The sequence below is a fragment of the Saccostrea cucullata genome, unplaced genomic scaffold (assembly GCF_032062105.1).
Source record: "Saccostrea cucullata isolate Sc308-1 unplaced genomic scaffold, CSIRO_AGI_Scuc_v1 ctg17168, whole genome shotgun sequence".
Taxonomy (NCBI): Eukaryota; Metazoa; Mollusca; class Bivalvia; order Ostreida; family Ostreidae; genus Saccostrea; species Saccostrea cuccullata.
In genome coordinates, this window is record NW_026940331.1 from 1 (window position 1) to 11,979 (window position 11,979).

At 34.2% G+C, this 11,979-nt stretch overlaps 1 protein-coding gene and 1 long non-coding RNA gene across 3 annotated transcripts; one reads left to right on the forward strand and one right to left on the reverse strand.

Moving 5' to 3' along the window:
• The first annotated feature begins 555 nt into the window (after positions 1-555).
• On the forward strand, positions 556-4,717 carry LOC134255133 (uncharacterized). 2 transcript variants are annotated; one of them, XR_009989462.1, is made up of 3 exons: positions 556-633; positions 2,430-2,590; positions 4,654-4,717. It is a non-coding gene; the product is annotated as an uncharacterized LOC134255133 (long non-coding RNA). The 2 variants fall into 2 exon arrangements; XR_009989461.1 differs by having other exon boundaries at positions 585-633; positions 2,427-2,590.
• A 67-nt stretch (positions 4,718-4,784) lies between these two features.
• Positions 4,785-7,521, reverse strand: LOC134255134 (bifunctional 3'-5' exonuclease/ATP-dependent helicase WRN-like). Its single transcript, XM_062737646.1, has 4 exons — positions 7,175-7,521; positions 6,516-6,740; positions 4,952-5,359; positions 4,785-4,815 (listed from the first exon to the last, which is right to left on the reverse strand). The coding sequence occupies exons 1-4, from the start codon at positions 7,519-7,521 to the stop codon at positions 4,785-4,787; spliced, it is 1,011 nt and encodes a 336-aa protein (XP_062593630.1).
• Between the last annotated feature and the right edge of the window lie 4,458 nt (positions 7,522-11,979).

Below are 11,979 nucleotides of genomic sequence, written 5' to 3' on the forward strand. Positions count from 1 at the left end.
TAATGCTCTTACCAAAGCCCGTTGGTAAAACAGCCAATGTGTCATTCCCCTCGTAAACAGACCTTAACGTCTCTATCTGTTTATCTTTAAGTTCAAACTCAATGCCCAGACAATCTTTCGCATACTTCATACAATCTAAAAAACAAACGTTTTCGGCCATCTTCAAGCATGTGGAAAAATGAGTGAGAAGGCACTTCCGGCGGAGAAATGTAGCGATCTGTTGCGTATTCCTCCACCTATCACATCCGAGGTTTGAATGGAGCGAAGCGGAGTCAGCCGAGGATTGCCGATTGTAGACGCATCACATGCCACGTGCAGTTTGACGTTCGAGCCCGATTTAAATTCTAACAAAATAAACAATAACGGTCGCACCGTCAACATATTATGTACCTCTTACGTAACTTCATTAACATTCTTCTAATAGATTCATTGACTTGTTTATACCTGTATTGTTTTCATATTATACAAAACAATGTCAGACATGAATTCCGGAATTAATCATTCTCTCGAGATCGGCCCTTCAATTTTTATGCCTTTGTCACTTCTTGTGCTTATGCAACCGCGATTTTTGAGTCTACACTCGACTACAGAGCGTTCTTCTAAACATTCAAAGCCCAGTTAAAAGTTTTACAGGTAATTATAATGTAGGATTTTTATGTTGAAAGGGTCTTATATATTGTGGAGGAAACTTTCCATAAAAAATCTTCAATTGTTTTAACTGTAGCACTTTGTGTGGCTTCTTACACAGCTGTATTTTTACATAATGATAATCGTGATAATCGACAGTGGGCGTGCTTGATTGGTAGCTTGTTTAAATTTAATATTGTTCTCAAAATATTATTCAAATCATGTTAATTGTTAAGTTCACCTACGAGTTGCACACAGCAAACATCATGATATTCTTTTCTTCACAGCATTCACTAGCTGCAGATCTGTAGCTCTCCAAAAAAATATATTGATAGGCTGGAGAGCTACAGTGCCACCCATTGAATAAACTGTATATTTATTGCTAGCTGCAGATTTGTAGCTCTCCAAAAAGAATTGATAGACCGGAGAGCTACAGAGCCACCCATTCATTGATAAAACTGTATATTGCCCACAAAAAAAAAATGCGCTCGGTCCTCAATTTATTTCTCCATCTTTTTAAAGCTGTAATCTCAAAACATTACTAACCGTTTGTTCCTAACATATTCTTTGACTCTTTCCACAATAAAATATTCCTCATAATTGTTGTTATTAGTCCTCCTGGTCCTGATATTGCAATCATCGGACATTTAGCTTATTTATACTGCCATTTTGGTTTCAAAGATAATTCGGTCCAATATGCTTCGTTCAGATGTCAACTATGAGAGAACTTGATAGAGGAGAGAGTAATTTTTTGAAATCTTCCATTTTTTTGCAATGGAGATAAGAATTTGGAAAAATTAATCAAGAATCGAGCGCACATTTTTGTGCGCAATAAATATACAGTTTTTTCAATGGGTGGCACTGTAGCTCTCCGGTCTATCAAAAATTTTTTTCGGAGAGCTACAGATCTGCAGCTAATTTATTGCGCACAAAAAAAGTGTGCTCGGTTTTCAGTTTATTTCTCCGTGTTCTTAAAACTGTAATCTCAAAATATTACTAACCGTGTGTTCCTAAGATATTCTTTTGCTGTATCCACAACCAAACATTTCTCAAAATTGTTGTTTATAGTCCTCCTGACCCTGCTATTGTAATCATCAAACACTTCGCTGATCTATACTGCCATTTTGGTTTCAAAGATAATTCGGTCCAATATGCTTCGTTCAGATGTCAACTACAAGAGTACTTGATTGAGGATAAAGGATTTTTTAAAATGTATCCTTTTTTGCAATTCATTTATTGAGGTAGGAAATTGGAAGAATTAATGAAGAACCCAGTGCACTTTTTTTCCTCAATAAATATACAGTTTTTTCAATGGATGGCACTGTAGCTCTCCAGTCTATCAAAATATTTTTTCGGAGAGCTACAGATCTGCAGCTAAGCATTCACTTGCACTTTCTTCCTCCATTGCGTCTTACAATAAATCATTTAATAAGAAGAAATTCTTTATTTGTTGAGCTACAGCCATATTGTGAACTAATTTCAATTCCAGTTTTACATGATTTATAGAATTTTTGGAACTCTCGGAATTGAAATCTGACTTTACAATCAAGCACACCCAATATCATTACAGTACCTTGTAAATTAGTTTATCAACATGCTATGATCTTTGTATGTGTTTCAGTTAATTTATGCATCCATGTGATGATAAACAATGTACAGTATAATCAGGAACTAGTTTAGTATTTTCATTTTTGTTCTAAATGAGTAAATCTCAGCGACAGAGTCCCTACGACATCTCGCTGAAATTATATTTGTTTGTGATATAATACTTCTTACAATGATCCCTTTTGTTAATAAAGCAGTAAACATGCCCAAAAGAAAGGCATCTTCAGACGATGGGAAGTCACAGAGTAAAGTCTCCAAGAAAAAGAAATCAATATCAGATGATGAAGAAGACACAAAAGGCAGCAAGCATAAAAAATCGTACCCAAAACTAGTGGACCCAGCAACAAACAAAGAAACTGTAAGTAGTGTGGTATCAGGTCTGTTAACCCTATCTACCTGTTCGCATGAATCTGTTTTGCCATACATGTAATATACATGTACAATCAAGTAGCATAAAGTTAAAGTAGAATATTTTTCCTTAATTTACAATTACTGACATGTATGATATTGGCAGGTAGGTTAAGGTTACAACCAAATATTCTACTTGCCTATATGATATGACGTCATAGCAAGCTATATGGCGTGAAGTTTAGAGATAACAATTTCTTATAATCGATATCTAAGATTGATTTGAGGTCGTAAAACTTAATCAAAATATGCAGAGGCATAATACAAACAGAATTTTGTCGTTTCTGGGTCTCTGTAGTTATCACAGGGGTTAAATACCAAACCCGTGACGTCATAACTGTTGATCATGCTGTAGCAGAGTGAAAGTGAAACGTAGCGAGAATTCATGTAAACAAACACAAGAAATTGGAGTTTGAAAGCATTTAGAATTAATATCATGTGTGATTCATGTGGGAATAAAGCTTATGAATAAGGTATTGTAATATACTTCAACAATTTCTTAGTAAAATTAAAGCAGGGAGTGTGTTTACTTGCCGATCAGCCTTTCCTCTGTCGTTCATAACAAATAAGATGCAAAAGTTCAACACTACGCCGCACACTTTGAAACTAAATTTTTGTTTCTATCTAAAGTTCTTATTCTATTGTTTTTGGAAAGTGCTGCTAGAATAGTATGGTTTACGGGAATTAATGCATTTTTTTCGATGTTATGAACAGAATGTAAAAATTTTGGGAAGGTTTCGTCAGAAAGTGTTGAATAATTATTTCTTGGATAGGACAATAAGATTCTAGCAGCACTTTTCATGGTACAGAGATGTTTTTACATAATTATTATTTAAGGAATGACTCTAATTCTTGGCCAAATTATCGAGTATAATATGGTTTGGGTCAGTATACGCTTTATAATCCGCGAAACGGATTATAAAAATAGCGTAAACTGACCCAAACCATATTATACTCGATAATTTGGCCAAGAATTAGAGTCATTCCTTATAATTTAATTTTAAAATAATTAAATAACTGGGGGATGCAAAATTGTGTTGTTTTTATGAGTTCAAATTTATCGCGCAATAATACAACCGTAGTAACGGAAGTGATGGGAAGCTAGGGGAGGTAAAAACTGATACATAGATCTAGCAGCCATGATGCTTGTTTACATGAGGTAAGATCGAGCAACTGTTTGAAGTTAAAGGTACAATCATTAAATCTGAAATTTTCCATGAATCCCAAGGACTGAAAATGAGGGGATTGCTGGATACAGATGATTCAGCTGGTTGTCAAGGGGGTGTGTCCCCATACCAAACCAGATTATACAAAATGTTATGCGTTCCTTTTTGGAAATCAACCAATGAGAGGCAAGAATACAAGCAAAATTAAATTATTACAAATTGAAATTAATTATCCCCGGGGTAGTGTTGAACTTTTCACTTTTTCGTTAAGGCATACTTTCTAATAATAGACGTTACGTGGTGACGTCTTGGTGAAGTGCTTCATGTAGTCTATGTCCCATTTAAGTCTATAGGATGCATAATTATAACAAATGTTTTATGCTTGACTTTTCCGATTTATTAGTGTTACATAATTATAAAAAAGTCTTAATTCGCCAAATTCTGGTCCATGTGCTGCCTTAACATACCCGCGTTAAAACAAAATCTTATTAATTTATTTTAGTAATTTATTTATTAATAATAAATTCTTTGTATTGTATTTTTGAAAACAAGAAATTAAAAGAAAAAGAGTTTCTTTGTTTTTCTTCCTATTACATATTGTAAATGCTGTCTGGTAAATGATTACTTAAAAATTAAAATGCATCACAAAAATGCAGTTTCATTTCTCCTGTGCACACAGTGTGCTACTATTAAAAATAAATGGGCAATATGTACTGTACAACATTCTAATCTTAAAACCATGTCATTTACATATTGTCTTATTTTATTATGATACGGAAAAAAAGACATTTTAATTTATACTATATAGATATATTAATTAAATAAATTGTTTTTTTTTTATCAACAGACAGGAGAAATTAAATACACAGCAAAGGAACCAACACGGAACAAGAAAGGAGAAATTGTTTTTCATGAACATGATTGCCTTGGCACTCTGTCCAGATCGTCCAGCTCGACCTACTTCTTGGAAGTACTTTTCTAAGGTGGTTGGGGGACGGAAGTGAATGATCTGTGAGATTGAAGGGGCATTCAATCCCATTCCCAAGGCTACACTGGCGAAGACTAGTCGTAGTTTAGGCTGTGGTTTAGAAAGCTCGGAGACAATTTGCAACTTCATTTTCTCAGAGTAGTCTTTATGATATTGCCCAAAAATACGATTCTCTGGAACTCCTTCCTGTGGTATGTAGGCCCTGGGTCCAAGCTTCTGTTCTGTGTACACATATGCATACCCTATGGCCTCCAAATTGTTGCAATAGGCAATGGTAACAGGATATCTGTCAAGCTTGTCACTGAGTTCTGATACTATCTCAGCCAGAATGTTGTCAAATTTTTCAAATTTACGAATGTTTGGCAGACGGCTTCGGATCTCGAGGTAGATGTTTGGCCTGTCTGGATTTGCAATAACAAACTGTGTGTCTCGGTATTGTAATACTTCAGAAAGCCTTGCAATGTCTGATTTGGTAGCTGTGGCAGTAAGGGCTAAATGAGGCACATCAGGGAAAAGGCAGGTCAAATTGCCCAGTTTATCAAAAGAATTTCTGAACTCTTTTCCCCTAAAAACATAAATATATTTTCCATAAATAAAACTGGATAAAATTGCATATATAATAAGAACTGTCAAAAGGGTTTTTCAGTTGTACCAAGTCACTAATACCAGTATTGCTGTGTACATTTTGAGTGACCTTGGATTTGCACAAATGATCAAGGTCATGACACATCCTCATGAGCAATCGTTTTGTGAAGTAGTAGATTCAAGTTCTTTCATGAGGAATATATATGAATTATTAACATCTTTTCAGAGACCTTGAACTTGCACATGTGACCTTTTGTCAAGGTCATGACATGCCTTTAGGTCATAAGCAATCTTTGTAATATGGGAACTTGTGAAGTTTATACAAAAAGAAAGATGTGGACTGGACACAAATTATTGAGTTTTTTTTTTAAGTGACCTTGAACTTGCCCAATTAACCTTGGTCAAGGTCATGTTTATGTCATGAGCAATCTTTGTGAATTAGCAGACTCTAATGTTCCTCGATAAGAAAGATATTGATTGAACATGTTCAAGTTAAAGCAATACTCTTCAGCTGACTATGGATGCAGTGAACTTTGATTTTAAGGCTATTTGGTGTGATATAGAAAAACATACTGTAAAGCAGAAAATTATGTTGAGGATTTAGATTTGTTTATTTCGTTGTTAACAATCATCAATGAATTAAATTCCCAAGCAAAATTTTCATATGACAATATATTGAAAAGGAATATTTCCAAAATATTCAAGTCTTATCCCCACAAATATTTGTGCATTTAATGATTTATATCAGAGCAGATAACTGTGCAACAATATATTACATACATAAGTATACATACGTCAAGGCGGGGCCACTAAGCAATTTGCCCACTTTGCAACCAGCAACTTGCCTTTGAAAGCTTAGGGAAGGAATCGAACCTTCGTACCTTGACGAATGTTTTACTTCATATATCATACGTAATATATAAATTAAAATAAACAATGCTTTCATTACAATGCAATTTTTTTAAGTGTCTTTCTAAACTGTGTCTTTCCGTTAAAAAAATTCACTATAGAAGAACTGTATGAGTAAATAAATCTAAGGTTCAAAAAACAAATTTGGAATAAAAGGTAAAGATAGGGGGTAAAATTAGAGTAAATCTGACAAGAAACACATTTTTTAAGTCCTGATGTTTGCTTACCATTCAGAAATCATGTGAACCTCATCCACAACAATGGCGCACACTCTTTCTTGGAACACAGTACTTCGTAAAACTTTTCCAAAGTCCTTTTTATCTACTAAAGTCTCTGGATGGGCATATATAAGACAAAAGTTACCCTTCTTCACATCCTGCAATGGGGCACTAGATATTACTACTTCCTCTATATCAGTGTCCGAGTCTTCATCCTGAAAACTTTTTTGATATCTATATAATAAATATATTGACCATACCTGCCCCTATAAAAAATTTCTTCAATTTACTTCGATCAATATACATTAGCCAAATGATGTTTAATAATAATATAATAAAGTCAAAAACATTTGTACTTCCAATTATGCAATTTATCACTCAAGCCAATTGATAGATCCAATATGAAAACGAAAAAATTAAACAGTTATTTGTTATAAATAGGAGCAGTGCATGTATTTCTCAAACGGTACCTTCACATCTGTTCCTGCTGTATTAAACAATAAAGAACACACAGCGCACAGATTCAAGCTTATATGTATTTAAATTTAAATTTCACACTTAAAAGAACTACATTGCTCGTTAAAATTAAGAAACTATAACTAGGAAATGGTGTTTCATAGGTCAATATTGGTAAGATTTCACTTGTAACATTTTGTAAATGCACATACCTTTTACCATCAACGAAGGTTTTCACACCTGTACCTTCGATATTAAGAAAGCAGGCAGGTATTCCACGCTTGGTAAGAGACTGCACCTGGTCCTGCATTATCGAATTCAAAGGTGTAACAATAATGGTTATCATAGGCTGGCGACGGCCGAATTTCCTCTGGAACATGAATGGTAGCAGCTGAAAGATAATGCTCTTACCAAAGCCCGTTGGTAAAACAGCCAATGTGTCATTCCCCTCGTAAACAGACCTTAACGTCTCTATCTGTTTATCTTTAAGTTCAAACTCAATGCCCAGACAATCTTTCGCATACTTCATACAATCTAAAAAACAAACGTTTTCGGCCATCTTCAAGCATGTGGAAAAATGAGTGAGAAGGCACTTCCGGCGGAGAAATGTAGCGATCTGTTGCGTATTCCTCCACCTATCACATCCGAGGTTTGAATGGAGCGAAGCGGAGTCAGCCGAGGATTGCCGATTGTAGACGCATCACATGCCACGTGCAGTTTGACGTTCGAGCCCGATTTAAATTCTAACAAAATAAACAATAACGGTCGCACCGTCAACATATTATGTACCTCTTACGTAACTTCATTAACATTCTTCTAATAGATTCATTGACTTGTTTATACCTGTATTGTTTTCATATTATACAAAACAATGTCAGACATGAATTCCGGAATTAATCATTCTCTCGAGATCGGCCCTTCAATTCTTATGCCTTTGTCACTTCTTGTGCTTATGCAACCGCGATTTTTGAGTCTACACTCGACTACAGAGCGTTCTTCTAAACATTCAAAGCCCAGTTAAAAGTTTTACAGGTAATTATAATGTAGGATTTTTATGTTGAAAGGGTCTTATATATTGTGGAGGAAACTTTCCATAAAAAATCTTCAATTGTTTTAACTGTAGCACTTTGTGTGGCTTCTTACACAGCTGTATTTTTACATAATGATAATCGTGATAATCGACAGTGGGCGTGCTTGATTGGTAGCTTGTTTAAATTTAATATTGTTCTCAAAATATTATTCAAATCATGTTAATTGTTAAGTTCACCTACGAGTTGCACACAGCAAACATCATGATATTCTTTTCTTCACAGCATTCACTAGCTGCAGATCTGTAGCTCTCCAAAAAAATATATTGATAGGCTGGAGAGCTACAGTGCCACCCATTGAATAAACTGTATATTTATTGCTAGCTGCAGATTTGTAGCTCTCCAAAAAGAATTGATAGACCGGAGAGCTACAGAGCCACCCATTCATTGATAAAACTGTATATTGCCCACAAAAAAAAAATGCGCTCGGTCCTCAATTTATTTCTCCATCTTTTTAAAGCTGTAATCTCAAAACATTACTAACCGTTTGTTCCTAACATATTCTTTGACTCTTTCCACAATAAAATATTCCTCATAATTGTTGTTATTAGTCCTCCTGGTCCTGATATTGCAATCATCGGACATTTAGCTTATTTATACTGCCATTTTGGTTTCAAAGATAATTCGGTCCAATATGCTTCGTTCAGATGTCAACTATGAGAGAACTTGATAGAGGAGAGAGTAATTTTTTGAAATCTTCCATTTTTTTGCAATGGAGATAAGAATTTGGAAAAATTAATCAAGAATCGAGCGCACATTTTAGTGCGCAATAAATATACAGTTTTTTCAATGGGTGGCACTGTAGCTCTCCGGTCTATCAAAAATTTTTTTCGGAGAGCTACAGATCTGCAGCTAATTTATTGCGCACAAAAAAAGTGTGCTCGGTTTTCAGTTTATTTCTCCGTGTTCTTAAAACTGTAATCTCAAAATATTACTAACCGTGTGTTCCTAAGATATTCTTTTGCTGTATCCACAACCAAACATTTCTCAAAATTGTTGTTTATAGTCCTCCTGACCCTGCTATTGTAATCATCAAACACTTCGCTGATCTATACTGCCATTTTGGTTTCAAAGATAATTCGGTCCAATATGCTTCGTTCAGATGTCAACTACAAGAGTACTTGATTGAGGATAAAGGATTTTTTAAAATGTATCCTTTTTTGCAATTCATTTATTGAGGTAGGAAATTGGAAGAATTAATGAAGAACCCAGTGCACTTTTTTTCCTCAATAAATATACAGTTTTTTCAATGGATGGCACTGTAGCTCTCCAGTCTATCAAAATATTTTTTCGGAGAGCTACAGATCTGCAGCTAAGCATTCACTTGCACTTTCTTCCTCCATTGCGTCTTACAATAAATCATTTAATAAGAAGAAATTCTTTATTTGTTGAGCTACAGCCATATTGTGAACTAATTTCAATTCCAGTTTTACATGATTTATAGAATTTTTGGAACTCTCGGAATTGAAATCTGACTTTACAATCAAGCACACCCAATATCATTACAGTACCTTGTAAATTAGTTTATCAACATGCTATGATCTTTGTATGTGTTTCAGTTAATTTATGCATCCATGTGATGATAAACAATGTACAGTATAATCAGGAACTAGTTTAGTATTTTCATTTTTGTTCTAAATGAGTAAATCTCAGCGACAGAGTCCCTACGACATCTCGCTGAAATTATATTTGTTTGTGATATAATACTTCTTACAATGATCCCTTTTGTTAATAAAGCAGTAAACATGCCCAAAAGAAAGGCATCTTCAGACGATGGGAAGTCACAGAGTAAAGTCTCCAAGAAAAAGAAATCAATATCAGATGATGAAGAAGACACAAAAGGCAGCAAGCATAAAAAATCGTACCCAAAACTAGTGGACCCAGCAACAAACAAAGAAACTGTAAGTAGTGTGGTATCAGGTCTGTTAACCCTATCTACCTGTTCGCATGAATCTGTTTTGCCATACATGTAATATACATGTACAATCAAGTAGCATAAAGTTAAAGTAGAATATTTTTCCTTAATTTACAATTACTGACATGTATGATATTGGCAGGTAGGTTAAGGTTACAACCAAATATTCTACTTGCCTATATGATATGACGTCATAGCAAGCTATATGGCGTGAAGTTTAGAGATAACAATTTCTAATAATCGATATCTAAGATTGATTTGAGGTCGTAAAACTTAATCAAAATATGCAGAGGCATAATACAAACAGAATTTTGTCGTTTCTGGGTCTCTGTAGTTATCACAGGGGTTAAATACCAAACCCGTGACGTCATAACTGTTGATCATGCTGTAGCAGAGTGAAAGTGAAACGTAGCGAGAATTCATGTAAACAAACACAAGAAATTGGAGTTTGAAAGCATTTAGAATTAATATCATGTGTGATTCATGTGGGAATAAAGCTTATGAATAAGGTATTGTAATATACTTCAACAATTTCTTAGTAAAATTAAAGCAGGGAGTGTGTTTACTTGCCGATCAGCCTTTCCTCTGTCGTTCATAACAAATAAGATGCAAAAGTTCAACACTACGCCGCACACTTTGAAACTAAATTTTTGTTTCTATCTAAAGTTCTTATTCTATTGTTTTTGGAAAGTGCTGCTAGAATAGTATGGTTTACGGGAATTAATGCATTTTTTTCGATGTTATGAACAGAATGTAAAAATTTTGGGAAGGTTTCGTCAGAAAGTGTTGAATAATTATTTCTTGGATAGGACAATAAGATTCTAGCAGCACTTTTCATGGTACAGAGATGTTTTTACATAATTATTATTTAAGGAATGACTCTAATTCTTGGCCAAATTATCGAGTATAATATGGTTTGGGTCAGTTTACGCTTTTTAATACACGAAGCGGATTATAAAATAGCGTAAACTGACCCAAACCATATTATACTCGATAATTTGGCCAAGAATTAGAGTCATTCCTTATAATTTAATTTTAAAATAATTAAATAACTGGGGGATGCAAAATTGTGTTGTTTTTATGAGTTCAAATTTATCGCGCAATAATACAACCGTAGTAACGGAAGTGATGGGAAGCTAGGGGAGGTAAAAACTGATACATAGATCTAGCAGCCATGATGCTTGTTTACATGAGGTAAGATCGAGCAACTGTTTGAAATTAAAGGTACATTCATTAAATCTGAAATTTTCCATGAATCCCAAGGACTGAAAATGAGGGGATTGCTGGATACAGATGATTCAGCTGGTTGTCAAGGGGGTGTGTCCCCATACCAAACCAGATTATACAAAATGTTATGCGTTCCTTTTTGGAAATCAACCAATGAGAGGCAAGAATACAAGCAAAATTAAATTATTACAAATTGAAATTAATTATCCCCGGGGTAGTGTTGAACTTTTCACTTTTTCGTTAAGGCATACTTTCTAATAATAGACGTTACGTGGTGACGTCTTGGTGAAGTGCTTCATGTAGTCTATGTCCCATTTAAGTCTATAGGATGCATAATTATAACAAATGTTTTATGCTTGACTTTTCCGATTTATTAGTGTTACATAATTATAAAAAAGTCTTAATTCGCCAAATTCTGGTCCATGTGCTGCCTTAACATACCCGCGTTAAAACAAAATCTTATTAATTTATTTTAGTAATTTAATTATTAATAATAAATTCTTTGTATTGTATTTTTGAAAACAAGAAATTAAAAGAAAAAGAGTTTCTTTGTTTTTCTTCCTATTACATATTGTAAATGCTGTCTGGTAAATGATTACTTAAAAATTAAAATGCATCACAAAAATGCAGTTTCATTTCTCCTGTGCACACAGTGTGCTACTATTAAAAATAAATGGGCAATATGTACTGTACAACATTCTAATCTTAAAACCATGTCATTTACATATTGTCTTATTTTATTATGATACGGAAAAAAAGACATTTTAATTTATACTATATAGATATA